At 40.6% G+C, this 25,947-nt stretch overlaps 9 protein-coding genes across 14 annotated transcripts; 3 read left to right on the forward strand and 6 right to left on the reverse strand.

The window, feature by feature from the left end:
• Positions 1 to 381: 381 nt before the first annotated feature.
• Positions 382 to 1,144, reverse strand: LOC124194708 (deoxyuridine 5'-triphosphate nucleotidohydrolase, mitochondrial-like). The gene is made up of 4 exons (XM_046589006.1): positions 983 to 1,144; positions 791 to 927; positions 578 to 723; positions 382 to 510 (listed from the first exon to the last, which is right to left on the reverse strand). Exons 1-4 carry the CDS (start codon positions 1,078 to 1,080, stop codon positions 454 to 456), a joined length of 438 nt encoding a protein of 145 aa, XP_046444962.1. The 5' UTR covers positions 1,081 to 1,144; the 3' UTR covers positions 382 to 453.
• Positions 1,145 to 1,271: 127 nt separating this feature from the next.
• LOC124194707 (protein KTI12 homolog) lies at positions 1,272 to 2,458 on the forward strand. The gene is made up of 5 exons (XM_046589005.1): positions 1,272 to 1,475; positions 1,540 to 1,644; positions 1,713 to 2,008; positions 2,078 to 2,140; positions 2,223 to 2,458. The coding sequence occupies exons 1-5, from the start codon at positions 1,328 to 1,330 to the stop codon at positions 2,433 to 2,435; spliced, it is 825 nt and encodes a 274-aa protein (XP_046444961.1). The 5' UTR covers positions 1,272 to 1,327; the 3' UTR covers positions 2,436 to 2,458.
• Positions 2,457 to 4,499, reverse strand: LOC124194705 (CTD small phosphatase-like protein 2). The gene is made up of 5 exons (XM_046589003.1): positions 3,609 to 4,499; positions 3,322 to 3,551; positions 3,130 to 3,256; positions 2,965 to 3,060; positions 2,457 to 2,900 (listed from the first exon to the last, which is right to left on the reverse strand). The coding sequence occupies exons 1-5, from the start codon at positions 4,323 to 4,325 to the stop codon at positions 2,835 to 2,837; spliced, it is 1,236 nt and encodes a 411-aa protein (XP_046444959.1). The 5' UTR covers positions 4,326 to 4,499; the 3' UTR covers positions 2,457 to 2,834.
• A 509-nt stretch (positions 4,500 to 5,008) lies between these two features.
• LOC124194706 (m7GpppX diphosphatase-like) lies at positions 5,009 to 7,515 on the reverse strand. The gene is made up of 4 exons (XM_046589004.1): positions 6,877 to 7,515; positions 6,597 to 6,821; positions 6,415 to 6,532; positions 5,009 to 6,338 (listed from the first exon to the last, which is right to left on the reverse strand). The coding sequence occupies exons 1-4, from the start codon at positions 7,363 to 7,365 to the stop codon at positions 6,172 to 6,174; spliced, it is 999 nt and encodes a 332-aa protein (XP_046444960.1). The 5' UTR covers positions 7,366 to 7,515; the 3' UTR covers positions 5,009 to 6,171.
• LOC124194851 (uncharacterized protein YJR141W-like) lies at positions 5,061 to 5,921 on the reverse strand. Its single transcript, XM_046589232.1, has one exon. It carries the CDS (start codon positions 5,919 to 5,921, stop codon positions 5,061 to 5,063), a length of 861 nt encoding a protein of 286 aa, XP_046445188.1.
• Positions 7,516 to 7,709: 194 nt separating the features above from the next.
• LOC124194710 (probable E3 ubiquitin ligase complex SCF subunit sconB) lies at positions 7,710 to 9,990 on the forward strand. Its single transcript, XM_046589007.1, has 6 exons — positions 7,710 to 8,642; positions 8,708 to 8,855; positions 8,922 to 9,136; positions 9,203 to 9,370; positions 9,445 to 9,631; positions 9,694 to 9,990. Exons 1-6 carry the CDS (start codon positions 7,905 to 7,907, stop codon positions 9,909 to 9,911), a joined length of 1,674 nt encoding a protein of 557 aa, XP_046444963.1. The 5' UTR covers positions 7,710 to 7,904; the 3' UTR covers positions 9,912 to 9,990.
• LOC124194711 (putative uncharacterized protein DDB_G0286405) lies at positions 9,904 to 11,360 on the reverse strand. The gene is made up of 4 exons (XM_046589008.1): positions 11,027 to 11,360; positions 10,846 to 10,947; positions 10,598 to 10,776; positions 9,904 to 10,502 (listed from the first exon to the last, which is right to left on the reverse strand). Exons 1-4 carry the CDS (start codon positions 11,249 to 11,251, stop codon positions 10,019 to 10,021), a joined length of 990 nt encoding a protein of 329 aa, XP_046444964.1. The 5' UTR covers positions 11,252 to 11,360; the 3' UTR covers positions 9,904 to 10,018.
• A 423-nt stretch (positions 11,361 to 11,783) lies between these two features.
• On the reverse strand, positions 11,784 to 14,928 carry LOC124194714 (double-stranded RNA-specific editase 1-like). Of its 3 annotated transcripts, none has more exons than XM_046589013.1 (8): positions 14,777 to 14,928; positions 14,039 to 14,670; positions 13,791 to 13,974; positions 13,579 to 13,722; positions 13,187 to 13,515; positions 12,887 to 13,122; positions 12,678 to 12,822; positions 11,784 to 12,608 (listed from the first exon to the last, which is right to left on the reverse strand). In XM_046589013.1, exons 2-8 carry the CDS (start codon positions 14,634 to 14,636, stop codon positions 12,289 to 12,291), a joined length of 1,956 nt encoding a protein of 651 aa, XP_046444969.1. In that variant the 5' UTR covers positions 14,637 to 14,670; positions 14,777 to 14,928; the 3' UTR covers positions 11,784 to 12,288. The 3 variants fall into 3 exon arrangements, with proteins under 3 accessions (XP_046444969.1, XP_046444970.1, XP_046444971.1); XM_046589014.1 differs by having other exon boundaries at positions 14,771 to 14,842; XM_046589015.1 differs by having other exon boundaries at positions 14,765 to 14,841.
• Positions 14,929 to 17,042: 2,114 nt separating this feature from the next.
• Positions 17,043 to 25,560, forward strand: LOC124194715 (sodium-dependent phosphate transporter 1-A-like). 4 transcript variants are annotated; one of them, XM_046589017.1, is made up of 4 exons: positions 18,391 to 18,694; positions 20,841 to 20,937; positions 21,707 to 22,932; positions 23,008 to 25,560. In XM_046589017.1, the coding sequence occupies exons 3-4, from the start codon at positions 22,674 to 22,676 to the stop codon at positions 24,594 to 24,596; spliced, it is 1,848 nt and encodes a 615-aa protein (XP_046444973.1). In that variant the 5' UTR covers positions 18,391 to 18,694; positions 20,841 to 20,937; positions 21,707 to 22,673; the 3' UTR covers positions 24,597 to 25,560. The 4 variants fall into 4 exon arrangements, with proteins under 4 accessions (XP_046444972.1, XP_046444973.1, XP_046444975.1 ...); XM_046589016.1 differs by lacking the exon at positions 20,841 to 20,937 and having other exon boundaries at positions 17,043 to 18,694; XM_046589019.1 differs by lacking the exons at positions 18,391 to 18,694; positions 20,841 to 20,937 and adding an exon at positions 21,005 to 21,585.
• Positions 25,561 to 25,947: the final 387 nt, after the last annotated feature.

The raw sequence follows: 25,947 nt of genomic DNA on the forward strand, positions 1-25,947 counted from the left end.
TCATGTGCATTATTCGTTCTTATATCAAGAGTACGCCCACTTCATGTACCAGTTGTTTCCGCGGTCGATAAAACCTTGGACTGAATTCAAAAAACCATGCACGATAAGGAGTCCGATAAGAACACAATTACAATAAGTGGGCAGTGTACGATCATACAACTCACACGATATCCAATATTAACATTTCTTTTAAAGCTTGTCACCGTCTGAACAATATCCTTGCTTAATTTACTAATACTAAGTTAACACTGCCTGTGTATCAACAATTTGGTGACGTTTCGTTTCTTGTTCAATGCATTTTCTACGTTTGAATGCTTTTGTCGGTTGAAAAAAGATAACGACGGAATATTTAACATCAAATAAGCTGGATATTATCCAACACAGTGTTTACAAGCTTTATTGAGAATATTGACACACTGGAAGTTGTACATCGTGGGTGCAAATACGAGGCATTCAGTTCTTACCAGTAGATCCAAATCCTCCCTCTCCTCTTTCTGTGGAATCCAATGACTAAAAAAAAAAGAATGGCATTAATTCAATACTAGTGAAATTCTACACTAAGCTTTTAATGTTTTACCTCAGCTTCCTCAATTTCTGGATAGAGTATCAACTCACAAATGAGCTGAGCCACTCGGTCACCTTTGTTCACCTTGAAAGCAGTTTGACTGTGGTTGAACATGACGACACCAACATTGCCTCTGTAGTCTCGGTCAATGACTCCAGCTGAAAATTAGATAATTACATTGACTTTATGAAGATAATGTAAAGCTTGTTTTAACTTGATCACAACCTCCAATATCAATGTGGTGGTTTGCAGCAAGACCAGATCTAGGAGCTACACGGCCATAGCACCCTTCAGGCAACTGAATTTGAATATCAGTTTTGGCTATAACTTTTCCCATTGCAGGAACCTCATAGTCATAGGCACTATTAAAAAAAGTGTCATAATATGATAGAAAAGAAACATAAATGTATAAATTACCTGTACAAATCATAGCCAGCTGCATGTTTTGAACCTCTAGTAGGGGAAATAGCATTCTGAGTCAATTTTGCAAAGCGAAGAACAGCAGCCCCAGACATGATGTTGCTCAAGTGTGTAGTTTAAAACGACTGAGGAAAAACGATCTTTCTTTAAGGAAGTTTCACCACAAAAAGAAAAACACCCGGGAAAACTAGGTAGGCATTTAACATGCAACAAAAAGCGCGGGAACATGTTCGTGACGTCCATTTTAATGGCCACCTAACGACCAAAATATGAACTAGACACTCGACAAATAGCAGAAGAAAACGTAACAAAAATTGGACAAATTCAAAGGAAAACACGATCATGCCGTTAATACTTTTAACTGGATTTCCTTCGAGTGGGAAAACGACTAGAGCCCAGCAATTGAAAGAATATTTTTCTACGGTTGTTGGGAAAAATGTTGTTCTTTTGTGTGAGAATGATGTCGTTAAGAATAAACAAATTTACTCAGGTTTGAAAGACTAATGTTTATGACCCTGTGCTTCATACTTAATGTTCTGTAATCTCTTTTTTAGATGCAAGTAAGGAAAAAGAATTGAGAAGCACTTTGAAATCTGAAATGCAACGACTAATTAGCCAAGATGACATTTTGATTCTTGATGGAGGGAACTACATTAAAGGTATTCAAAAATGCACTGTTCACATTCACTACAACAGGTACAATTCTTGATGTATTGCCTCCTCTCAGGGTATCGGTATGAATTGTATTGCTCTACAAAATCTAACAAAACAACACAGTGCACCTTACATATTGACACAAGCTCAGAAAAAGCTTGGGGCCAAAATATGAAACGAGAAGAAACTTGTCAGTATTCTCAAGAAATCTTTGATGCTTTGGTAATGAGGTATGAGACACCAGATGGAAGAAACAGATGGGATGCACCACTCTTTACAATCCAACCAGAAGATGAGTTACCATTTGAGAGTATTGCTGCAGCTCTGTACGAAAGAAAGGCCCCAACTCCAAATCAGTCCACACAATCAGTACATTCAATGATCATTTGTTTACTTGAATTCTTTAAGTTACTGTTTTCTTAACTTATTTATTCACAGCTTCCTCTTACATCAACAAACTTCCTGTACGAGCTGGATTGTGTGACACAAGAAATAGTAAATGTAAGTTCAAGCAAGGCATTATTACATAGGTAGGCCTACCTAGCTCACGAATAATAAATATTTTTTTTTCTTTTTTTTCCAGCGAGTAGTCGAGGCTCAAAAAACGTGTGTGGTCGGGGACGAAGTTTCTATCCCAAACTCGAATGAGAAGTTTCTTTTAAAACGACGCTATCAACTGTCAGAACTTTCAAGGATCAGGCGGCAGTTTATAAGTTTTGCCAAAACGCATCCAGTTGATGATATACCTAGATTAGCCGCAATGTTCTTTCAGTACCTAACGTCTCATTTGGTGTAAATAATGTACGATATTTCCAACGACCACTGTTATTTCTGTCTATTAATTGTTTTACCATTCACTTCTCGATTGAGTCAACATACACAACAAACTGGGGAGATGAACGAGGCAGCAAAAGAGGAGAAAAAAAAATAACCGGGGTTCAAGTCAGGCAATGAACAGCCAGGTACACCTGCTAAATTTGGTCTCTAGTGTGTATATAGTTTACACATAAAACATTCGGCTAAAACAATAGCCGAAAACCATTTAAAACGCAACAAAAAGTTGCTCTGCCAGAGAATAAATGCTCATGTTTTCAAGAAATAGAAGGTCAGAGTCTGTAGACAAACGGTCCGTTTAAAAAATAATTGAGGATGTCAATTGCACACATTGAGTATTCGCTAAATCTTCTGTCTTTAGTTAATCAGGAGGCAAATAAGAGAATAGTCTGTACTTTTCACGTATATACGGCCGAACATCTTGATTCTAAAAGAAACAAAATGGATATTTTAAAATGTTTAAGACAATAATGCACATTTTTCAAAATTACCATATTGACCAGGTTTACAAGAAACGGAATCAATTTCAAAAGTTCCTCATCTGTCTGGTCTACAAACCAGCTTTCGATCGGAATACCATTTTCAAGCTGAATGATAAAAATGGATTAGTTTTTAACGAACAAAAATGAATGAAAAATGAATGAACGAAAAATTACTTGGTATCCAAATGCTTGGGGTGAGTTATCGATGATAATTGTGCGCGATAAGTCGCGTCCAAGGATAGTCAAATCTTTAATATAATTACCGTTAACACAAACGCAATGTTCTCGAAACAACCGATACCTAAAATCAATGTAACGTGAAAAAGTTAGTTGGAAAGCAAATCAAGAATTAATAAAATTCCATACTTGATCCAACGACGCTGTGGATCCAACAAATTTAATAACTTGTCAGCATAAACTTTTTTGGACGCGGTAAACAAAATGACTTCGAAAATTTGTGACACTCGCTCGAGAAATTCCCGAAAATGTGGTCGGGTTCGTACAAACACCTGGTATGTCGTATCCTGAAAGAAGACAGGAAAACTGAAAGCAGCATCTTCCAATTCCTCTAAGCTGCAGTGCACAAGTGTTTCATCCTGTATGAGAAATATTCATCAATAACATGCTTGGAAAACCATGAATGGTTAACTTACAAGATCTAAAACCAGTGAAAATGTGGGGCTGCTTCTTGTTTTCAGCGGAAGAGCTGGGCACTGTCTTTGCATTTGAGGAGTCAAAGGAGGAAGATGCTTGATGAAGTAGAATGGATCAAATGGCTCGATTTCAATTTCTTCTCGCCTGATGTATGTTGTTTCATCAGTAACAGGTGCTTCATGGGCTTGAGTGATGAATACTTCTTTGGTAGACATTACTTCTTCACAAAGGAGAAAATTATCTTCTGTTTCATTTTCGTTGCTTGCAGTATAGACAAGCTCCTGCGTACAGTACAAGTCTGTAGTTGTACCAACTGCACCACCATTCTGGCAGACAGATATTTCAGGACTATTCTCTTTTTCATCTTGATCCGTACTAACTACAACACTCGCAGGCTCCATCTTTGCTGCAGTTTTAGAATGACTCTTGGATGTTCTCTCCAAGCTTTTGGACTCGATCAAGACTCTTGTAGATTGTACCATTTCTGAGGAAAAAGATTTGTTATTTCTGTTCAAAGCTGCTTTCCTACTGTTAACCGATGAAGGGGAAATCCTTGTCCCACCGCGAATTTTGACACTTCGTTTGGCGCGTTTCTTGCTGCGCGGCGACGGCTGCTTGGGTAGAACAGAGTTTGGTGGAGATTTGGGCGCCGAAGCTTTCGCTCTAGCTACCCTTTTAACTGGCGATAGCTTTTTCCTAAGACTGCGAGTGATCATTTTCTAAACTAATTTTTCCAAGCCCTAGTTACGCTCTTGAGCTTAACTTGGACTCGTAGTTGAAAATGTATCGAAAGTCTTTCGACAGTTGAAGCGAAAATGCAGAACCAGTCAACCAAGCGCCCAGTGCGCCCTCTTTTATGGATGGCCTACTTTTCGGAAAGCTATCTGTGTACTACGGCCGAGATCCTTTCTATTTTCAGACGTCCCAAAAACCGGTGCCAGTATCAGAGACACGTAGCGGCCAATATTGAACCATGGTATTCTAAATTGCTAAATGCGCTTGATTATTTAAAGTTGAATAACAAAGTATGACCAAAGACAATTGAAAATAAACTTGGTGTGCTTCACTGACCTTCAGTAGACGTCGATCAATAAAAATACATGAAAAGTGGTTAAAATTTTATTCTAGTTTCGGCTTTTCACCACCAGCATGCTCTGATCCTCGCCCACCATTCAGTAAAAATTCGTTGGCCTGAGGCTACTAAAACAGCGTCACTAGAAGGCTTACTCTACTCTACTAGCTCTATTGCTCATATCACCAATTTTTTCCTTGGTAATTTCGATTTCAGAAATGATGTAATAGTTTTCGAAATTTCAAATTGTCAACAAAACAATGGCTGTTGTAATAGCTAACATAAAAATTACAATAGGTTTCGTAAAAATTAATAAACGAAATTGTGTTTCCTGTAAAAGGTGTATTGATTGACAAATGGGCGTGTCTTTGAAACATTTTCACGAGGAAAGAGACAGATAGCCTATGGAGAAGCCAGCGGCCGTTCGACATCCAGGGGGAAGTTGCTCGGAACTATTGCGCAATACCGACAAGGCACTATTCATCATCTCTCTGCTCACTTGGTATTCAATCACGTCGTTGGGAATTTTCTTACTTGTCGAATTCTCCGATTTGTACAATACTTTATGGAGTGCACTTTGACGCAGTTCGATCTCCGATGCAGATTCCTTGGAATCAAGGGTGAATCCGTTGTCGCCTACAAACCATAAAAGGAGAGTCTGACCGCCTCCTACACCATCTCGAAAGGCTAGCTTCCGACCAAAAAAAGATTTTTCTTCTTCTAATGCATCGTACAGTGTGAAATAAAAAGCTTGCAGTGGCGTCGTTACGTCTTCTATCATCTTCCATTGATCATTTTCTTCAAGCAGAAACCATTTGATGGAGTGGCACCATACATTCATAAGGCCTTCTTCCATTAGACCTACAGAGGCTTGACATTTAGAACATAATAATTCTCTGCCTGCGGTTTCCAGGCTCCCTTCAATGAGCAAACTCGTCGTGAGAGCATGGTAACAACTTCCAAACAGGCAATCGGTTGAACGAGGTACCAGTTGATGGTCTGCGTCCCCCTCATGTCGATGGCAATACCAGTCGGAAGCGGCTTCACTCCACGATGAACGAGGCAAAGGCAAAACACGCTTGAAATTAGAACGATTGATGAGAACAGATTGACACTCAGCACACTGGACGCGGTAATCTTTTCCTATAATCGGATGAAACATTTTCCCTTGGCTTTTATACGCATTGGTCGACAAGGCAACCAAGTCCAATACTTCGACACTTTCTGATCCGCTTTTCATTCCTTCCGGTACTCCAATTGGCATGCGAAGGTGGATATAATCTTTATCGATTACAGGCTGGATTTTGTAATTATCAAGCAGCTTGACTGAAATAGGGAACTTCAAAACTATCCGAGCAGTTTCTTCTTCGATTGCCTCAAAACACACTGAATTATCCAATACTGATGCTGCGTTCAAGATCTTGTTAGTAGAGGATAATCTAATGTACAAGTTTGCAATTCGAAGTTGTGGGTGTACTTCGCACAGAGTACTAATAATCTCCATCACTACTGAGGCCGATATGCTGATGATACTTTTTCAGTAGCGGATCTCCTTCAAAGGCGAGAAAATCCAGCGAAGACTCCTGATAGTAGGAACTTTTTAATTCAATGTTTCGTATTACGTTTGAAAGCAGATGAGCTCTCTCAACATTGCACCCTGAACATAATTAAAAGAAAATACATAAATATGGTTTCCTTACAAATAATAATAAAAGTAGGATGAGCTAGTTTACCTGGTGGGGTGAATTGGAGCGATGTAAAATGAATATGTAAATGATAATATGATGGTTGATAATGTAGGTAGATGCGTTGCTCTGATTTATCCAAACCGTATTTTTTGGTGATGGCTGCCTGATAATGAAAAATTGGATTACAAAAACCTTAATCGAGTCAGTACAATTTTAAATGAGCTTACTGATCCTTTCTCAAAAATATTCTTCAGTAGAGGCAGGTGCTCAGAAGTTAGGTCACGAATAGACTTGATGTCCCTTTTGCAAACAATGCCAGTTAAGTAAAGATTAGAAGTTGACCGGCAATCCCACTTCAGATCAGGCAACAAAATGAAGCCACAATCAGGATCCAAATCTTCATAGACAATTCTATCAGCTTCTTTCTTGTGTTCCAGAATATTGTACACCCACTGGAGAAAAAATTTTTTGTTATTCACTTAAAAAAACAAACATTACTTAACTGACCTGAAGGTCAAACTTAGATTCTCTAATATGCAGAAGTGTCACAGATTGATAGATCAATGCTGTTTCTTCAATTAGGAAACTTTTTCTGGTGCTGAACTTTTCAATATGCTTCTCTGATGCAGGGTGAATCAGTGTAGCCTTAACCTCATTTAGTTGAATTGGAGGGTGGCACAAAAAATTGTAATACACATCATTATTAAACAAACACTGTAATGCAGTACTCTTTGTTAAGATACCATGCACTTCCTTTTCAGTAAAGTGTGTTTTTTCTAAAATCACTATACTGCTTACAGAGGCAGCTGAATCATCCCCACTAAAGGAACCTTCAACCACTATTGATCTCGACTCGGGACTCTCTTTTAAAATACGCTTAACTTGAAATCCCTCAAACGTTTCGAATGAGGGCGAAATTTTTGACACAACCTCATCGTTAGTGTCGTCAAACTTTGCTATTTTCGAAGGTTTTTCGCTTTCACAATTTTCAGTCATAATTGAAAAATTACCTAATTATGCTGGTGACTGTGACCTTCCTGAGTAGATAAATTTGATCTTAATGGAAACGAACCGGAATTCAATGACAAATGAACTCGTGCTATCCTAAAATTCGTTTACAAAATTTTTGAACTATTTTCTAATGTCGTCTGCTGACTTGTGCGGACTTCCGCTATTCCGTGTAATTGTGAAAATTTTTGATCCTATCAAATAGATAATTATGTAGATAATTATAATTTTTTCTAAAATGAACCATTTTATTTTATGATTCTTTTAACTTTAACTTAAAAAGTACGTATCCTAATCTGAGTTTTTTTACAGTTAATATCGCTCGGACAGATGGCGTTCATGTTTTCCCAATTCTGTTCCCCTGTCACGGCGAAAACATTGGCGATTCTTTGTTATGTCTGTGTGGTGCGGTTAAGCACTTAACCTTTGATTGTGTTTACCATGTGCCTAATTTAACTAACACAAGCTCTTTACCTAACTAGGTCTAAGTTAGGTGTACTCCGAATCCAGAAAAATCGGTTGTAGAAATGGGCCCAGACCAATTTCACGAGAGTCGTTCTTATTCTGCCAGCGATTTGTCAAGCAAGTCATCTTTAGAACATAGCAACAAAACAAACTCTTGTGCCGACATTTTGGAGAAATCACCTTTTCTCAAAAATGCTATCATTAAAGATTCTGTGCCTTATCAAGATTCAGGTATTTTAAAGAGGTTTGCACCTGGGCAATCATCAGGATACTATTCACGCAGGTTTCACCCACGCCAATATCATAGTTTGCCACATCACTATAAATTGCCAATATTAAATGGACAGTTTCTTAAAGAAAAGGCCAGAGAAAATGATGGTATTCAGTCTGGCTATTCAACTAAATTGACCCTGGTTCTTGATTGGTTTAAGGGATTCAATTCGGATCAAAAGAACAAAATGCTCATGTTATTATTTAATGAATGTGAACAGCCACAAAATCACTTGCTTTCTACACTATTGCAAGACAAACTTCACATGAGTTGCCCTCCAAACTGCCAAGACTTTTTACTCTGGCTCCCCACAGTGTTGGCTTACAAAATTCTGTCATATCTTGATCCTGTATCTCTTGCCAAGTGTTCCCAAGTGTGCAAATATTGGGAAAGTCTTTCAAATGCTCAGTTTTTGTGGCAAAACTTGATGATGCAACCCACCTGGAAGCTGAGTCAAAGTGGACATTTTCAACATCTCCGGCAGATAAAACAGAATTCCGAAGGAGGCAAGAAATTGTTTTGGAAAAAGGTATTGGAATTAATTAGTTACCGTACTTTGTAGATTTACCTTAATCAATTATTAAATTATTACAGATTTTCGCTGATCGATATCGTCTACATCGGAATTGGCTTAGAGGACAGTGTCACGTTCGAACATTTGAAGGACACACTCAAGGTGTTTCATGCGTACAGTTTGATGAAACGCGGATCGTGTCTGGTTCCCACGACAAAACAATTAAAGGTGAAATATTTTTTTAAATTTATGGTACCGCCAATTATTAACGAACCTTATTTTTTAAATAAATAGTTTGGAACATCCGAACGAATAGCCCGTGGTCTGTAATGACTTTGGTTGGGCATTCTGGTACAGTGAGATGCCTTCATTTAATGGGAAACAGGTTGGTCAGCGGTTCTACAGATCAAACGTTAAAGGTTTGGGATCTCTCAGTACAGGATGAATGGTCCAGCATTGCTTGTAAGGTGACAATGGTGGGGCATACTGATACTGTCAGATGTGTTCAGGTAATTTAATCAAATGTTTACTCTTCCGATAGTATAGAATTAAATATCACGCAATTGAAACTCTAGATGGACATGGAGAAAGTGGTCAGTGGTTCTTACGACAACACACTCAAAATCTGGAGCTTAAAATCTGGCGAGTGCACGCACACACTAAGAGGACATATTGCTCATGTTCTTTGTTTGCAGTTTCACTCCAATACGTTAGTGAGTGGCTCAGCTGATAAAACAATAAAGGTACGCCATCTTATTAGCGCTTTACGTTCAATTGAAAACTAAACTTATTTGTTAATTTAATGATTTATTGCTAGGTTTGGAGTTTAAACGAATTTCGCTGCAACGCTACTCTATATGGTCATCAAGATGCAGTGACGTGTATCTCGTTTGACGAACAGCGCATAATCTCCGGATCACTCGACAACAATATAAAAATATGGAATCTCACATCTGGCGTATGCCTATCGACGCTTGATTGGAAAAATTCTGAGGGGCATACTGGTAACTTTAATTTTACCATGCAAGTCGATAAAGAACGTCGTTTTACTGGTGTGTTTTCGCAGGTGTTATTCGCTGCCTTCAGGCCAACGAAAGAAGAATGGTGTCCGCGTCTGATGACCGGACTCTGAAAGTTTGGCAACTTGAGACAAATACTGGCCAACGGTTGTTGACTCTGAGAAATCATACTGACGGCGTTACGTGTTTGCAGTTTAATGACTTTATTATCGTTTCTGGATCGTATGACCGTACCGTGAAATTGTGGGATTTCAGCGTTTGTTGAAAATTGTGATTGTATTTTCGATAAGTTTCACGCAACATTTGTTGGCTTAATAAAAGTGTCAACACGACAAGAAAAAAAACCCTTCCACCTGTGAATTGCACGAATAATTAATTGCTGCTCATAACATAAGTTTCTAGAAATCCTGTTAAAGAACTTTGAATCTGAAACCAACATCTACTTGTTAAATTCTCTAATATGACCTCGCCGTTATTGCTTTTATCACCGTCATCGTCTAATCGACCAATCCCTGAAATATCTAAGAATGAGCTATCTTTTTCAGAAATTATACGATTTGCAGGAGCAGGCGAAGAGAAGACAAGACGGCGGCTAACGGTTCGGTGAGAGTCATCATCTACTGGGTATTCATCATACCCGTTATCGTGATAATTGTTTGAAAATGGATTCAAAGAAATTTGGCTTTTAGGGGGCAGAATACGTAAGGTAATTTGAGGCACTCTGGTGGAAGGTTTAAAGTTTAAACGCGGTATACAGTCAGTTGGAGCTAAAGAAACGGTTTGGCAAAGAACATGCAAATTGGAGGGTCTTACTGCTTGAAGAATAGGAAACAAATTTTCAGTAGTCACCAAAAACCTAATTTAAATAAAAAACAAAAAATTTATAAAACCATTTAGGAAATCATTCAAATGATGTAGAACAAATTATAGTCATCATGTGAATGTAACTACCTAAAGAAATTTGCCAAGTTTTTTTGGAAATCCTTTCTGTCATTGGAGGTTCTTTTGCAAGATTTTTTGGAAGGCCACTGCGACCAGTCAAGGATAAAAATTTCCTTTTGATTAAATATGGAAGTACCCAGAATTATGGCAACTTGTTCACTTTGTGCTTCAAAGCAATGTGTGATCCCCTAATAGGAAAAGAAAAATAGAAACTATAATCATTATACAACAATAAGGGAGATTCATTTGAGTAATACCGCACAAAGATCATCTAAGCTTTTTTGAAAATTTTCTGCTTTCTTCACAAATTGCATCTGTTTGCGCTTTATCTTGATGTCAGCAGCTTTTTCCTTTGCAGTCTACGAAAAAGATCAACTAGAAATTGTAATTATAAAACGTAAAATGTTCACGGTGTAATACTTAATCATAATGTTATACCTTCAAAACTTTACAATCTTTGTCAAGATCAACTTGAGCTAAAGTTGACAGTTTCTGCAGTTGAGGATATGGCACTGGTATCTGTCCCTTTTGAACACACAAGAATTTGATGAATTCAATAGTCAGTTGAGAATTATCCGCCCAAGCAATGTCGTAGTTTAGGGTAATGTCAAAAAATAAAGGGGCCATCTTCCTCTTAAACATGCCTCGAGAGTGAAGCGACATAGTAAAATTTTTACGAAAGAGGCGAAGTTTTCTTTTCAGAAGAATGGTTAAAAAGAAAAGTTAAACTGACAGATAGCGTTCAAAACTTCAAATAAACAACATATCCGTAGTTGCCGGATCACGAACAAACATTGCTGCAGGCGTGTTACCCTACACCCATTAAGGCCTTAAGGTTAATGGCTCTGCTACACAGTTCAATTCATATTACATCTTCTGAAAATGATTTCAATTAATCTGAACAGTGGAAAAGTGAAGAAATGTGTAATTGAGACCATTGAAAGTTTCTTTTTCAACAAAGCGGTAAGCAACTATTGTAGAAAAAAAAACCAGATCAACGATGCGGTTTTCGTGACTTTCATTTGCGGGTTTTAGGCCCATTAATTAGAATAGAATAACGGATTTCACAAAACTGACGACGAGATATTGGTTAACTTGAAATCAAGATAAATATAAGTATTGATATGAATTGAATAAAGGTCTTGTATTCACGAATTTAGATAGGCCAATTATAGGCACTAAAACGTTTAGTTGGTTTTCCTGAAGAAATTTTATTATCAGTATATTTATCTTGAATAAGCAATCGTTTCCTTTCTTGAGAAATGTACAGCGGGTGGTGCATGCACAATAAAATTAAATGGAAACTTAGAAAGCGACCTTCAAAACATCCTGTGAATATTTGGTCAAGAAACAATTAATCAAGAGTCGTAATACAATCAGGTTTTCTCATTAATAACGAAATCAAGTGGATCGAAAGAACATATCGGAACATTCGAAAATCAAGGTTAGCAATAAAGGGAAAGTGGTATCGTCGTGCAGATTGGACGTCGCGATGGTTATGAAATTTTGCAAAAGGTATATCCCCGAGGTATAATTTAGAACTGTGATGCCGAATGTGAGTTCATATTTCAAAGAATCTTTGTAAAAAAAAAAGTGCGCACTTTCTGAGAGAATGAGTCAATCGCTTTAAATAGGATGGCAGTTAACTAAAGTCGTTCAAAACTCAAAAAAGATGGGTGGATGATTCGACCATTAGGTATTCAAAAGCCCAGTGGACTTGGTGCACGATCCAAGTCGTCAGAAGGCTGGCTACCATCAAAAGGAACTTCGAAGCTATCTTGTTCCAGTGGCTTTTTAACCCACTGTCCCAGTCTAGCGATCATAAAGGACGACTGGAGCATTTCTTTCGCTATTCCAAACGCTTGAGCTGCTTTTTTAAGGCTGTTGTAACTAACGTTGCCATTTCTAACGTGCCTTTGCACTAGAGACTTGTACTCGAGATTGGTTGTAGCGAGGGCCATGAAGCGGAAGAAAAAATGCCTCTTGGACAGTCGAGATGGCGTCCCATCCAATAATTTGCCTGCAATTAGCATTTCACAAATGAAGTTTCGAATTAAGAAGATGAATTTAAAAAAAACAAGATCTGTACCTTTGCTGATTTCAACGATTTCATGTTCCGGCCATCCGTTGATCCAAATGATGCTGTTCTTGGGAGATTTGGCTGGTAAGCGGTCCGGTGGGGTGGTAATCGTCGACAAAACAGGCCGGGAAAAGATGAACGGCGATGGAAGACCCTGATTTGATACAATTAATTTATAAACTGTGACATTAATTCGCGAAACCAAATAATAATAATACCTGTAGATGTTCAATCCTGCCAATGAGGGCCCTTCGTAAATGAACCTGGTGAAACAGGCTGCCTACCACAATTGTATGGAAGTAGATCGGGTCAATTAGGTTGGAGAGTAAAGATCCTTGAATACCCACAACATTCCATCGGGCGAGTTTATCAGAGCAAGACATGGTCAATAGTCGCTCGCCCTGAAGGATGCCGTCCCACGTCTGAATGGCACACTCATTCACCGGCACAGTACCTATCGACCATTAACATTTATCATTTTTGCATGAAATAAAAAATAATATTTAAATTAGTCAAACCTTCTCCTGATTCGATTTTGGTTCGAAGAGCTCCTCTTCCTTGTCGATTGGGATGGAGATCTTCGAGAGGTGAGGCAAGTGACTCGTTAAGTGTGAAAATACGAGCGTCTCCACAAGGTGCGGAGCTCACGTATAAGTGAAACAGAACATCGCTCTTCAGTTTCAAGTTTTGACTGCCGCTTGGAGACTCAAAAATCGAATCGGACGGATTGGAATTGAATATGTTCAACTGGTCGTAGAGGTAACTGACTAAACCTCTTCGGGCCAACACCTCAGCGTGGCAATCGTTTAGGGCTTCTCCCTCCATACTCAGTTGGCCACCGTTGATGCTGAAAATTAAAAATTGAATTGAAAATTGAAAAATTGAAAATTGCTGAAAAAATGAAAATTACCACTTGCTCCCGGTAGTGACGCATATAACCGTGGCCCCATCTGATGTCGGCCCTTGGGTCATGACAACTCCAGCTAAAACTTTGTAGCGTGATAAACTTTGCTGCTCGTTTTTCATCATTTCGAGGTACGTGCTCTCAATTTGTCTAGAAAAAAAAATAAATACATTGATCAAATTCCAACTGTTCCTTATCAAATGGGGCGTAAGGTTTACCTTGCTATAAAATCTCCAAATTCAGCCTCGGTGGGTTTTTCAGATGATGTGGCCGCTGAGGGTGGTTTGGGTGGGTTGGTGCGCTCCAAGCCAAACGCCTTCTGTAGGGCGGCTTGTGCAGCCTCGTTCTTGGCTTGTTTCTTACTTGAACCAGTTCCCTCAAAGGGCTGATCCCCAATGACAACTTGAATAATAAAAACGAAAAATGATTACCACAAAAAAACAGAAACAAATTTCAAATCAATTACCTCGTGCAGTGTAAATTGGCAAATGAGGACTTCCTTCCTCCTTGACTATTTCAATTTTGATCCCAGGTTTCAGACGGTTGAGGTAGAAAACAGGATTGTTCTTGGCTTGTTCAGCGTTGCTCACAGATGCCATGGGCAATGCTTTCACTTTATCAGTGACAGCTGTTTCAAAAGAATAAAAGTCTTCAGAGCTGCAAACAACCTCTGAGAGATCTTTGCTAAAGTCTTCAGCTTCACCCATAATTTCTTCCATCAGAGGGGCTTTGACACTGGGATCTTTCAGCTGAACCGAGCAGAGGAGGATCATTTGTGCGACTTTCGCCTTGGCTTTCTTCTTGGTTGTGTCTTCGGCACTGTAGGTCTTGCCATTTAAAGTGACAGATGCAGCATAAATTCTGGCATGAGGTGGTCCAGATGCTGCAATGTCGTAGACGATATTCGGTTTGATTTCATTCAAAACCATTACGGGATTTTTTTGGCCAACGGCCACAGGTTCAGTATTCTTCTTTCGTTTCTTCTTTGGTGGGCCATCATCGTGTTTACTAGTCATCTTTGTGCTGCTCCACGGTCTCGATACTCCAGTCGTTACTACTTCCATTCAAAATCTTGACAATACGACTTGGAAATGAATTCTATCAATATTAAAAAGCAGATCAAAAGGAGGACTTATAATTTTGTTAAAAGGTAAAGAAATCGGAGAACAACGAAACAAAAAGAAGTGTTTACGTATACACACACCAGTGATGGGACGATGAGACTATACGTGCTGCGGAATAGTCCGCAAAGCTTTTCCAAGTCAATAAAAGACAATTCAAAATCCCACGATTTGCATCGCTTATCGATTCGCCATCTGCTTGATTCGCGGGAATAACGGGTTTTTCTTTCTTTTGTGTTGCATACTTTGGAGAATGATTAAATCGCCGATCGATAGAAATCAATCAAAATGTATTGATTTTTGTAGCCATCTATTAGATAACTGACAAAGTTTTTCGGTGGTTGAACTTTGCCGACATTTCCGATCGTTCCTTATTACACACGGAGTATATTCTGGCCCCCATCGGATTGTGTGTCATTTATAATGCCAAAGACATATCAATGTTGCGTGATTACGCCAACGGGGCAAGTAGACATCTGTGCTGGGATCAAGTTTATGATGAGTCGAGCGTGAGACAGATTGGCTTTCTTCCTCGGGCAATTCTCTGTGGCCAAGCCCAGCGGCGCCTTCAGCAGCTACAAGAGTCGAAAGGTCTCGTGGTATTGATTTACTTTTCTATCTTTTTTTAAAAAAATTATATCTCTCTGATTTGTTCTAATCGCTTCTTCTTATTTTTTAGAATTTAGTTCTTTTTGGTTGTTGTTCTAGCGGATGTGCTACGCGCCAGCTAATAATCAGCCTGGGTTCATCCTGCACACGGAAAAAAAGTTCCTTTTCTTCTCCTAAAAGTTGTTGTCTGTACATGACGCAACAGGATTGAGCAGCGACTCTTAAACGAAGGCCGACAGTCGATCTCACGAGTCCGACACCTCTTTTCTCCTGCCCGGATTTTATCGCCAACAACTTCCGCTCCGACTCCCGGATGCCAACTACAATATTTTATTCTCGATTTTTATCCCAATCAGTCGCAAACACAAATTCTCTCGATCCAAACAACAAAAGTAATTAGCCTGTATAGTAAATTTTGCGTGTTGTCTAGTCGAGTCTACTATTTCCTATTGTTGTTGTTGTTGTTGGCCGTTTCGCATGTTCGCACCGTTCGGCATTGAGTTCATCACGCAACGGTGATTACGATCCATCACTTTCAAGTTGGCTGGGACTTCCGATATGAAAATTTAGGTTGTTGAATATATATAAGCCACTACTATTATGTATGTACGTTTATTTCTATTAAAAAACGCCGGGACTCTTGCACCAGCACTGTTGCACCCAAAACAGCGGTCCACGTTCTCAGCTCAGCTGATCACGTGATAGCGTCGAAATGATGGCAATCGCAATTTACCCTCCCGAAAAAAAAAGATAAAAAAAAGTTACAAGTGCGTCTGCAATTTACCTACGTTACTTCCTTGACGATAATTATTAATGACGAGCATTAAAGAATGAGTAGCCGTTTCACCATCAGGGGACTGTAAACCGTTGGCAATTCCATAATTAAGATAATTACTTTGAACCGATAAAATGTTGTTACAGTCATGATAACTTTGCGCGTAAAAATGTGTCGATTGAGCGTGTGGAAACCAAAAAAAGAAAAAAACGGTCGACCGCAGCGCGGCCACCGCATTCTCTTTCCAAGGTTATATGGCGCAAAGCAAACGAACGCAGCGGTGAAACAAAAATGAAGACTCACGCCCATTATAGACTAGGATTTGACGTCCAAGTTGCTGCCGCTTGCCAATAGACAATACAGTACCTCGGCCTCATTTCGGCTCCGACGAATGCCGTGTCACGCAGCACTTGATCCGAAAAGCGGGTAAAATGAGAAGGACAGTCAATAGACTTGTCCTTTACGTGATGTTATATCCATCAAAATCATTAATGAAAAAGCAAGGAAAAATGCACCGTCTTTTTTTCAGAAAATCTTTGATCTTTGATAATTTACACGGAAAATTATCATTTTTTCCCGGCCAAGGGTATGGCCTAGAAAGATGGGCGTGAGGACATAACAACGACTATTCAGGAATGAGAATGAATATATCGACTTGTTTTGGGTTCCGTGAGTTGTGATAGCCAGAGCCATAAAAATTCATCATCACCATTGAGACGAATAAAAGACGGATGATCTTGAAACCAGTTCCTCATTTGATTCCCCTTGGCCGGCAGTTTTACGGGTCAAGCTTCATTACAGTTTAGACAACAAATAAACCGGTTATCTTGGATGGATGGATTCACCTTGTAAGTAGCCGAGTATTTGGAAATTCCCGTCGTTTCGACTCTCATAAGGTGCTACATAGTCACCTGGAAAACCAAAAAATTATAAACAGGTAGGACGAGATCTACAGGCACCACAACAATATTTGGAAAGTCGCCCGTCAGTTTGGCGACAAAATAGCCGACTGCCAAGTAGTAGTAGTGCTGATTAGTACCGTCAGCTAATCAATGAGACTGTGATACACGATTGAGAGCAGACATGGGACGTAAGCGCAATCATTCCTCCCATTAAGGAAGAGACGATAAAAACGGTCGAGTATGGAGCCCATTTTTCTTTCTTTCTTTCTTTCATGGCTGTGCCGTCGTCGTCCAACAGAGAAAAACTAGACACCTTCTGAATGCGTAATTCAAAACCCCCTGGTTTTCTTTTTTACAATTCCCAGCATCGTCGTCGTTGTTCTCAACTACTTCGAATGCTGTTGGTCCGTTCAAGTGGTGGTGCAACGGTCCCTCGCGGCACTGGGATCACGTGACCGCTTTCCGACCGCCTCTCCGGCCATCACCAAATGCCGCGCTCGTCAAGTTATGACGATGAAAAAGCTAATAGAATATGCGAGTTTGTTTTAGGAATCTAAATAGCTTTTGTCTTAGAGGGAAAAATGATGACTAGCTGGTTGGTTTTTTTTCGTCACTTATTAATGCAAATGTTGACGATGACACGCGATCCCGTACCCCATCACGCGCTAGTACAAACTGCTTTCTAGAGGACGTTGAAAAAATCACGAGGAATGCGTGATTTCACCATTCGAATCTAAACACGTTAATGTTCGTGTTATATATATAGAGAGCGCGTGAGGAAAGAAAAATCCCAGTGATGAATCTTGCACGGATCAATCAACATCGATCCTACTTTCCCCCAGCCTAGAAATCTCATCCATCTTTTTTTTAACCTTTTCTTTTCTTGAGAAAAAGTTTGCATGGAAACAAGTTAAGATCGCGCAAAACTTTATCCTACCCAAAAACGTCTCCTGGAGCATATTGCGAGAGTTGAAAAACTTTGGCGGAGAACGAACGAACGAGGGCGGGTGTATAAGAGGTTCGACGTTGCCAGATTTCTTTGCTCCCATCGCCTAAATGGCAAAATGGCAAAAAGATCAAAAACCCAAAAGGGAACTGAACTGACGCACCACCGATGGCGTCAACAGTCCTAATCCCGAAAGAAGAATTAACAAAAAAGCAAATAAAAGAAGAAGCATCGGCGTCGGCGCGTTCGTGAGCGGCGAACGTACGCACGCTCTTTTCAATGTACAAGAAAAAGTTTAAAAAAAAAAGTCACAGGAAAAGAAGAAAGAGGAGGGGAAGGATAGACGAATGAGCTTGATTTTACTGGTTGGTTTGGCGGCGCTACAAGCTCCACCCCCTCCTCTCACGACGTCACGTTCTTCCGTCGTTCCGTCGTTCTGCCCGTGCGCGTAGACACGTATAAGAGGAGGTGGCCGGTACGGTTCGATCGTCGTTCGTACCACGCGGTCCTTCTCGTTCGCTTCTCTCCTCTCACTTCCCAACCTTTTTTTTCTTTCCCGTTCATTCAAAATTCTTATTCACGTTTTCTTTATTTTTCTAAAAAATTTGTTGTTGCGACAAATTGCGGGTACGTTGATCCGGAATTTGTTGTTTTTTGGAGTCTTGTTTTCATCACTGGCCGATCCCGACCGACCGACCGACCCGAGCGGCGACAATTTGGTTCACGCGTACCTTCGAGTTTCTTTGTTCTCGGTGGAGTTGATTTGCAGGTGAGTTTCGACACCCGTGTGACATTCCTTGTTAACTTTTTCCTCCAGGTTGTGTGCTTCTATCACGGCTGCAGTGCTTAAAACAGAAATGTGGCTGGCTGGTTAGGGTCCACGCGCGCCGTCTACACGCACACGAGGGGTTCCATTTATTGATCGCCACGACCACGCCTCTGGGTTTTACGCCGCCAGTTGTTTCTTTTTCTTCACGTTCTAACGGGAATAAGAATACAAATTTTTAAAAAAGTAATAGTTTAGGGGTTGTCATTTGCCTAGAAACAGTTCGAATGAGGGTCGTCTGTATACTAGGTCTGTAATTGCTCGTTAGCCAGGCCGCGTGAATCACGTCTTCAACGCGCAAAAGCCAAAAAAGAGCGAGGGAGCTAGCTGATCCTTTGCCGAGTGTTGGGCGCCTCAATCACGTGACAGACGAGCAACGCAGTGTACTATTTGGTGGTGGTGGTAGTTGTAGTTGTGTAGTAGTATAGTAGTGGCACTGCTTGTAACTTGGGTGGGGGTGGTTAAAATAGCCGGCGTTGGTAACTTTTGGCCGGCGACGTCTGGTGAGGAGAAACTAAACCGTTGGCGCCGGTCCAAAAAATTACTTTTTCTATAAGAGAAAACGGGAATAAAATAAAAAAATTATTTTCGTTCAATTTCAAATTTAAAAAAACAAAAAAGCAAGTCGCCAAAAATCAAGAAATCGCAGACGACGACACGAAATCCTGTTTTGGTGGGTGGATAAAAGCTCTAATATGTATCTCATTTTTTTTTTCTATATGTTATCAATCGTCTTGTTTTACCTAGTAATCTTAATCGATGCACACACTCGACGAACTCTGCCAAGTGTCTCGTGTTTCAGACATTTTCTCTTTTTCCAATTTAAAATGAAAGCCACAGGCGCACACAACAACAGTCCTTGGCGTCTGTTATTTATTCAGCTGCAAATGTTGTTTTTTCTTTCACGACTAGTGAAATTGAATATTTTTTTGACGTAGAGAAATTATTATTTCGTATTTATTCAACTGTCACGTTCATCGAACCCCAAGTAAAAGTGAACATTTTTCTCGGGACTAGGGCGAAACCGCATTTTTAGGTTTCGGGACAAGGTAAAAAGGGAGGGAGATTATCATCGATACTTAACTGATTGCGTGTGACGTCAATACTAGTAGTATTACCTCGTGGTTCATCCCGCTGAACCGGATCCTAATTATAGACGTTGTCGTCCCCCTTCGTTACCAAGCGTCGTCTGCTGCTGGGCCCATGATATTCCTGAGCCCATTACCGCATTTCTTTCACTGAAAAACTGGGTCCCCTTTCATTTTTGTTGTTTCTCTCTCTCTTGTGAGATGTTCTGGCTATTCAGGTCACGACAAAAATTCCAGTAAACAACCAGTACCGTTATCACTTTCAATCAAATTTAATACATACGGATACACGACACCGGGCCGGGACGAAGGTTACGTGACACTTCCGCCATGTTCTTTTTCCATGTCCTGTCGTCCTCAAAAAAAATAATTTTGTAGATTTCCATCATCAAACCCTCATTTTACATGAGCAAATAAGATTGATTGCCTTTTAAGAAAAAAAGGATCGCTTTGAGTCATAAAGCCGTCGTTATTGTGAAACACTATAATCAAGATATGTACCCATAAAAAGCTCTCGTTGAAGCAGCGAAGGACGTGCTGGGTTGATTCCAAGTTCGAAAAAAGAAGTTTTTTCCTAGAATTTCATAAAATAAATTAACGTGTTTTTTCTATCCATTTGAATATATTTGTGTATACATATACATACGTAGCACGTCGTTATTAATAGTCGTATAGTCATGGGGGCGTTTATTTGCCTTTTTCCCTCGGGTCAACTCTACTGAAAATGTAATTAAAAGAATAGAGGGAGGACAACAAACAGCTAAACCCAAACCGGTCAAGGACAATGGTGCGCACTGTCGCTATCCCAACATTTAGCTGTCATGATGCATCTGACAAGATTGATAATCATCATTAGACCATACAAGTATTTTTTAAACAAAAATCCTGTGCCATTTTATGAGAGGTTTTCACAACTTGAGTATCTTCAGCAGCAATCAACTTTGCGCGTGATCGCCACGAAAATATATAAATCTTGTTTGATGTAATTTTTTTTTTAAAAGATAGCCATTGATTTACGGACCGAATTTCCATAAATGGGCGGGCGGCTTTCATCCTGATCAGTTCAACAACATTTAAAAAAAGAAATAACGTTTTATGGTAATGATTTGTTATTAGAATAAAATGAAAATAAATTTAAAAAAAAGGGGGATAGTATATACCCAATGAGCAGACGAAGGAAGGAAGGAGGAACCAGTTTTCGACCTTGGATGTCGGCCATAATTCTCTTCTTTTGCGTGTTATAAGGTGAAACTACCCAAAGGGGATCCCAAACTCTTCTCGTCTCGCCCCCCAACCGATTCCGAATGACATAAAAGAAAAAAACAAACCTTGACATTCTTACGCCACGACAAAAGGTGTCGCGCTAGTTCCACGCCATGGGATTTTGTCTATTCCTAGTTCCGTTTCGGCGATGGCATCTGTCGGTCCATGTTATATATGTACTATATAGAGTTGAGCTGGCCTTCCTCCTTTCAGTCCTCAAGGAGAACAAAAAGTTGTTGTTATTTAGTTCAGTCAGAAGGACAAGTGAAATTACATGTCAGAATTTTCTCAAGCGTGCGTGAATTTGTCTGGGAGACTCGTCGCGGATAACTTCTAGACGCTGAGGTAATTTTCTTCCGTCATCCGTTTCCGCGGCGGAAAATGGGAGCCATTTCCTACGAATTGACACAGTCTGAAATAGAAACGTTAACAAGATTTTCCCATCAGGAGATAAATGGATTCGTTTCGCACGAGATTATTCAGGTTTCCAACCTCGACGTGTTGTTCCTATTCCCAAGATCCCCAATCATTCCTCCGACTTGTTATATGATGATACACAACAACCGACTAAATCCAGATTTCTTTTTCTTTTCGATACTCACAGGAACGGATCGTATTGCTCAACAACCAGAACCCAAGGACAATTAGACGAAACATCGAGACGGGCTACTCCTTTTCTCCTTGTTTTTGCTGAGCTTTGCTGAATTCCACCGGCCATCCATCCGAGACCTGCTGGTTGCAACTCCTCCGAGACCCCGTGGGGTGTTTCTGAAAGAGAGAGAGAGGATTCGTCTTATCTTTTGTCCAAGACAATATAATACAAAAAAAAAGGAAAGGGAGACAACAACATCCTGCCGTGGAGCCGCTTACCCAAACCACCGTTGTTCTGAACCCGCCATGGGTTTGCTGATTTGGCCGTTGAATCCAGTTGTTGAACCGCGACTCCTACCGACGAGCGATCCTACCCTGCTCCGCATCAGTCGTGTTTCTACATCCTCCAGCACATTTACTTATTCACTAAACACCACTCTACCGTCCGCTTCCGCCACAGTCCTGTTATTTGTTTCACCCACGACCACCACTTCGTAGTCAATCGCGCCATCTGTTGACACAATCCAGTCGGCAGTTTTGTTTTCGGTTCCCTTTTGTATTTACTTGGTTCTTTTGGAAAAACCAGAGTTTATCCCCCAAGCAGCCAGCCACCCTTTGAGAACAAGGGAATCGTTCTCTCTCTCAGAGGAAAAGAGATAAAAGAGATAAAAGAAGAAGAAGAACCTTCTTGAAGTAATACAGCCGATCCGGTAGAAACCAGATCTTCTAGGTATCAACTATTCCTACATTAGGGATAGAAAAAGAAGAAAAATATTTGGACTTTGAGAAGTTTAAATCCTCCTTTTTTGCTCACCCCATTCATCAGTTGACGTTGGGAAACGCTCCTTGACGAATATCCTTTGACGAAAGAAGGAGACGAGCGCTGTGATAGTTGAAGAAGGAACAAGATTCAACTTGTTTTTAAAAACGAATTGTGATTAAACCTTTTGAAAAGGAAGGATAAAAAGTTGATCAAGAAAATGTCGTCCGTTACCACGATGGTTACCGAGGCAGTGACTGAAATCATGTCAAATGTCGGCAATGCCGACGTCCCGTACGCCAGCGAACTTGTTTGGATTGTCGTCGTCGCCTTTATCGTTTCGTTTGTCTTGGCCTTTGGCGTCGGTGCCAATGATGTGGCAAACAGTTTCGGTACCTCCGTTGGTGCCAAAGTCCTCACCATTCGACAGGCCTGCATTCTGGCCACCATCTTTGAAATTGCCGGAGCTGTCCTTATCGGTATTAATTTAATTTAATTTAAAAGTTTTAATCGCATCCATAATTATAATACCTTTGAACTTGATGTATCGACAGGTTACAAAGTTTCGGACACGATGCGTAAAGGCATCATCGACCCGAGCATTTACAACAATTCCAATTCGGAACTGATGATGGGCAATTTGGCCGCTCTCGGTGGAAGCGCCGTCTGGCTGATAATAGCCACTTTCCTCAAGTTGCCAATTTCTGGTACGCACAGCATCGTAGGAGCCACAATTGGTTTCTCGCTGGTCGCCAAGGGAACCCAGGGCGTTCAGTGGGCCAAATTGGGTCAAATTGTTGCCTCCTGGTTTGTCTCGCCCGTCTTGTCTGGACTCATGTCTTCCGCTCTCTTCTTGGCCATCCGCAAATTGATTCTGCGCAAACCTGCTCCACTCGAATACGGACTCAGAGCTCTGCCCATCTTCTACGCATTGACTCTGGGCATCAACATCTTCTCCATCGTCCTCGACGGACCCAGTTTGCTGTACTTTGACCGAATCCCCTGGTGGGGCACCATCATCCTGAGCAGTCTCATCGGTTTAGTGGCTGGACTTGTCGTCCAGTTGGTCATTGTGCCGAGACTGCGTCACTCCATCACCGAAGGGCATCGCACGGAAGAGGCCACACGAGCCAAATTTGCTTTCGGCGGAGACAGTGGTCCTGGATCGGCTGTTTCATCGGCTAACATCACGCCGGAAGAGTCTCGCAATGCGTCGATGGATAACATTCCGTACAACGGGGTCAACGCCCGTACCGTCAACACGGAATTGGAGCCCGTCAACACGCTCCACTCCCGGCAAGCGGGCAAACAACGAAAACCGACCGAGACCACCAAGCCGATGCGTTTCGGATTCCGCAAGTCGCAACCCAAAACCATTTCACTGGCCGGCGAAGAAAGTCCGTTCATAGCCGAAACCCGGTTGGATAACCAAGGCAACAAGGGCCACCAGCCAAACAGCGAACAACCGACACCCATCCACGGTCTGTCGCCTTGCAGCAGCGCCGTCCCGCTCATCAACGCCGCTGGAGTCCCTCACCCCACCATTGTCAGGAAAACGATGGATGTGGAGAATCCGCCATCCATCAACGTGACGTCCACTTTGGCTTCGGCTGCCGTCGACGATCCTCCAGAGGTGGTCCGATTGTTTTCATTCCTGCAGATCATGACGGCCTCGTTCGGCGCTTTCGCTCACGGTGGAAATGACGTCAGCAACGCCATCGGGCCCTTGGTGGCCATTTGGCTCATCTTCACCGAAGGCAACGTCGAACAGAAATCGGAAACGCCACTTTACATTCTGCTCTTTGGAGGCGTCGGCATTACCATCGGCCTGTGGGTTTGGGGTCGACGAGTCATCAAAACGGTCGGAGAAGATTTGACCAAGTTGACGTCTTCGAGCGGCTTCACCATCGAAATCGGCGCAGCATTCACCGTCCTGGTGGCCAGCAAGATCGGCGTGCCCATCAGCACGACTCACTGCAAAGTCGGATCGGTCGTCTTTGTCGGCTGGGCTCAGACATCTCGCGGTGGCGTCGACTGGGCTCTCTTCCGCAATATCATCTTCGCCTGGGCCGTGACAGTGCCCATTGCCGGTGGTTTGAGTGCCGCCATCATGGCTATTTTCCAAGCCTGCAATCTCTTCTGATGATGATATGCCCTGCGACTTTTGTGCGTTGTCGGCGCCTATAAGAGAGAAATGAAGGGCTAAGTGCATTGTGTTTTTCGCTCTCTTTTAATCTATTCGCTCTAAAAGTAGAAGACTTTCGGGCTGTTTTGTACATAACGACCTGAAATATCTTCCAAGATTGTAACCATCTGTTTTGTGAGTTATGGCACCCTTTCATCCAATTTTTTTTATTATTAAGTTCTCTTCTCAATGAATACCCTCCTTTTTTTTCTAAATGTTTGGTTTCCTACAGTTTGAAATATTAAAAAGTAAAAAAAAAAAAGTAAAAAAAAAAATCAAATAGTTTAACTTGTTTACATACCTTATCAAATAGTTCACCATTTAATGTTTTTGTGCATCTGTTTAACTTTCTCTCTTTTATATATCTCTCTGGTATATATTCCACGATCGTGCCCTGGTTTCGGTTGAATAATTTGTGTGGCGATCGAGTTGTAGCCTATTAAGAGTTTAAAGCGCGCATATATTGATTAGCGACACCTATCATATTCTCAATCATATTCTCTATTATCTATATTATGTTATTACCCCATATATTTTTCAGCCCAATCATTTTCTCCCACAACTTCAGCTATATATGTTCACTTTGCCTCACAACCATCTACTGCTGCTACTCTTTCTGCATCCTAAAACAAACAAAATCATTTGATTATTTCTTTTCCTTTTTTTTCGTTTAAGTTGCTCATGATTCGTTTCTCCCATTAACAGCAGTACTTTTGAAATACTTACAATGTTGCAATCGCAATCCCTCCACTCTAAAAAAAACATTAAATGATGAACTTATTATCTTTGCCTATCTTATTATTTTTTAAATTGTTATTCCTTTCTGACAGTGCCATCAATTTTTCATCGCAGCATTGTATCAGTGCTATTCGCCTACTGTATTAGGGCTCACCAAACAAACAATACACACAAGGCATTTGAAGCTTTTGCTCTTCACCTAATCCAGCCAGTCTATGTGCTGCATATGCTTATTTGATTTCACTTTTACTTTGATATTACCCTTTTTACTCGTGAAGAAAAATACATTCTGGAAGCACGTGCATGCTCAATCACGAATATCAACAATCAACTAAAACATATCATAAAAACTATTAATAGGGGCCAAAAATACTTAAATGTAAATAGTTCAATACTTATTTATTTATGCATACACATAATTGTGATCCTCGATTACCTCGAACCACTGATTCAACCTTTATTAGTCAACTGAATCACATTTTTAGCCGACGAAACCAAGGTTCAAGGATTTTGGCAGTTTTTGGCGCCATTTAATTTTTTTCGGGATTGGCGCCAAGCGCCATCTACGAAA

This window comes from Daphnia pulex, chromosome 5 (assembly GCF_021134715.1).
Source record: "Daphnia pulex isolate KAP4 chromosome 5, ASM2113471v1".
Lineage (NCBI taxonomy): Eukaryota > Metazoa > Arthropoda > Branchiopoda > Diplostraca > Daphniidae > Daphnia > Daphnia pulex.

Coding starts and splice junctions, on each gene's coding strand:
- LOC124194708 (XM_046589006.1), bottom strand. CDS start 1,080: ATGTCTGGGGCTGCTGTTCTTCGCTTTGCAAAATTGACTCAGAATGCT. Junction 928..982: donor GCTGGCTATGATTTGTACAG/GTAATTTATACA, acceptor TTTTTTTAATAG/TGCCTATGACTATGAGGTTC. Junction 511..577: donor CAGAAATTGAGGAAGCTGAG/GTAAAACATTAA, acceptor TTTTTTTTTTAG/TCATTGGATTCCACAGAAAG.
- LOC124194707 (XM_046589005.1), top strand. CDS start 1,328: ATGCCGTTAATACTTTTAACTGGATTTCCTTCGAGTGGGAAAACGACT. Junction 1,476..1,539: donor GAATAAACAAATTTACTCAG/GTTTGAAAGACT, acceptor TCTCTTTTTTAG/ATGCAAGTAAGGAAAAAGAA. Junction 2,009..2,077: donor CAAATCAGTCCACACAATCA/GTACATTCAATG, acceptor ATTTATTCACAG/CTTCCTCTTACATCAACAAA.
- LOC124194705 (XM_046589003.1), bottom strand. CDS start 4,325: ATGATCACTCGCAGTCTTAGGAAAAAGCTATCGCCAGTTAAAAGGGTA. Junction 3,257..3,321: donor CCACAGCGTCGTTGGATCAA/GTATGGAATTTT, acceptor CATTGATTTTAG/GTATCGGTTGTTTCGAGAAC. Junction 3,061..3,129: donor CCCAAGCATTTGGATACCAA/GTAATTTTTCGT, acceptor TTTATCATTCAG/CTTGAAAATGGTATTCCGAT.
- LOC124194851 (XM_046589232.1), bottom strand. CDS start 5,921: ATGAAAAGCGGATCAGAAAGTGTCGAAGTATTGGACTTGGTTGCCTTG.
- LOC124194706 (XM_046589004.1), bottom strand. CDS start 7,365: ATGACTGAAAATTGTGAAAGCGAAAAACCTTCGAAAATAGCAAAGTTT. Junction 6,533..6,596: donor ATATTTTTGAGAAAGGATCA/GTAAGCTCATTT, acceptor TTTCATTATCAG/GCAGCCATCACCAAAAAATA. Junction 6,339..6,414: donor GCTCCAATTCACCCCACCAG/GTAAACTAGCTC, acceptor AATTATGTTCAG/GGTGCAATGTTGAGAGAGCT.
- LOC124194710 (XM_046589007.1), top strand. CDS start 7,905: ATGGGCCCAGACCAATTTCACGAGAGTCGTTCTTATTCTGCCAGCGAT. Junction 8,856..8,921: donor CCACGACAAAACAATTAAAG/GTGAAATATTTT, acceptor TTAAATAAATAG/TTTGGAACATCCGAACGAAT. Junction 9,632..9,693: donor AAATTCTGAGGGGCATACTG/GTAACTTTAATT, acceptor GTGTTTTCGCAG/GTGTTATTCGCTGCCTTCAG.
- LOC124194711 (XM_046589008.1), bottom strand. CDS start 11,251: ATGTCGCTTCACTCTCGAGGCATGTTTAAGAGGAAGATGGCCCCTTTA. Junction 10,777..10,845: donor GCTTAGATGATCTTTGTGCG/GTATTACTCAAA, acceptor TTTTCCTATTAG/GGGATCACACATTGCTTTGA. Junction 10,503..10,597: donor AACTTGGCAAATTTCTTTAG/GTAGTTACATTC, acceptor TATTTAAATTAG/GTTTTTGGTGACTACTGAAA.
- LOC124194714 (XM_046589013.1), bottom strand. CDS start 14,636: ATGGAAGTAGTAACGACTGGAGTATCGAGACCGTGGAGCAGCACAAAG. Junction 13,723..13,790: donor TTTGGAGATTTTATAGCAAG/GTAAACCTTACG, acceptor TTTTTTTTCTAG/ACAAATTGAGAGCACGTACC. Junction 13,123..13,186: donor CAAAATCGAATCAGGAGAAG/GTTTGACTAATT, acceptor AATGGTCGATAG/GTACTGTGCCGGTGAATGAG.
- LOC124194715 (XM_046589016.1), top strand. CDS start 22,674: ATGTCGTCCGTTACCACGATGGTTACCGAGGCAGTGACTGAAATCATG. Junction 22,933..23,007: donor TGCCGGAGCTGTCCTTATCG/GTATTAATTTAA, acceptor ATGTATCGACAG/GTTACAAAGTTTCGGACACG.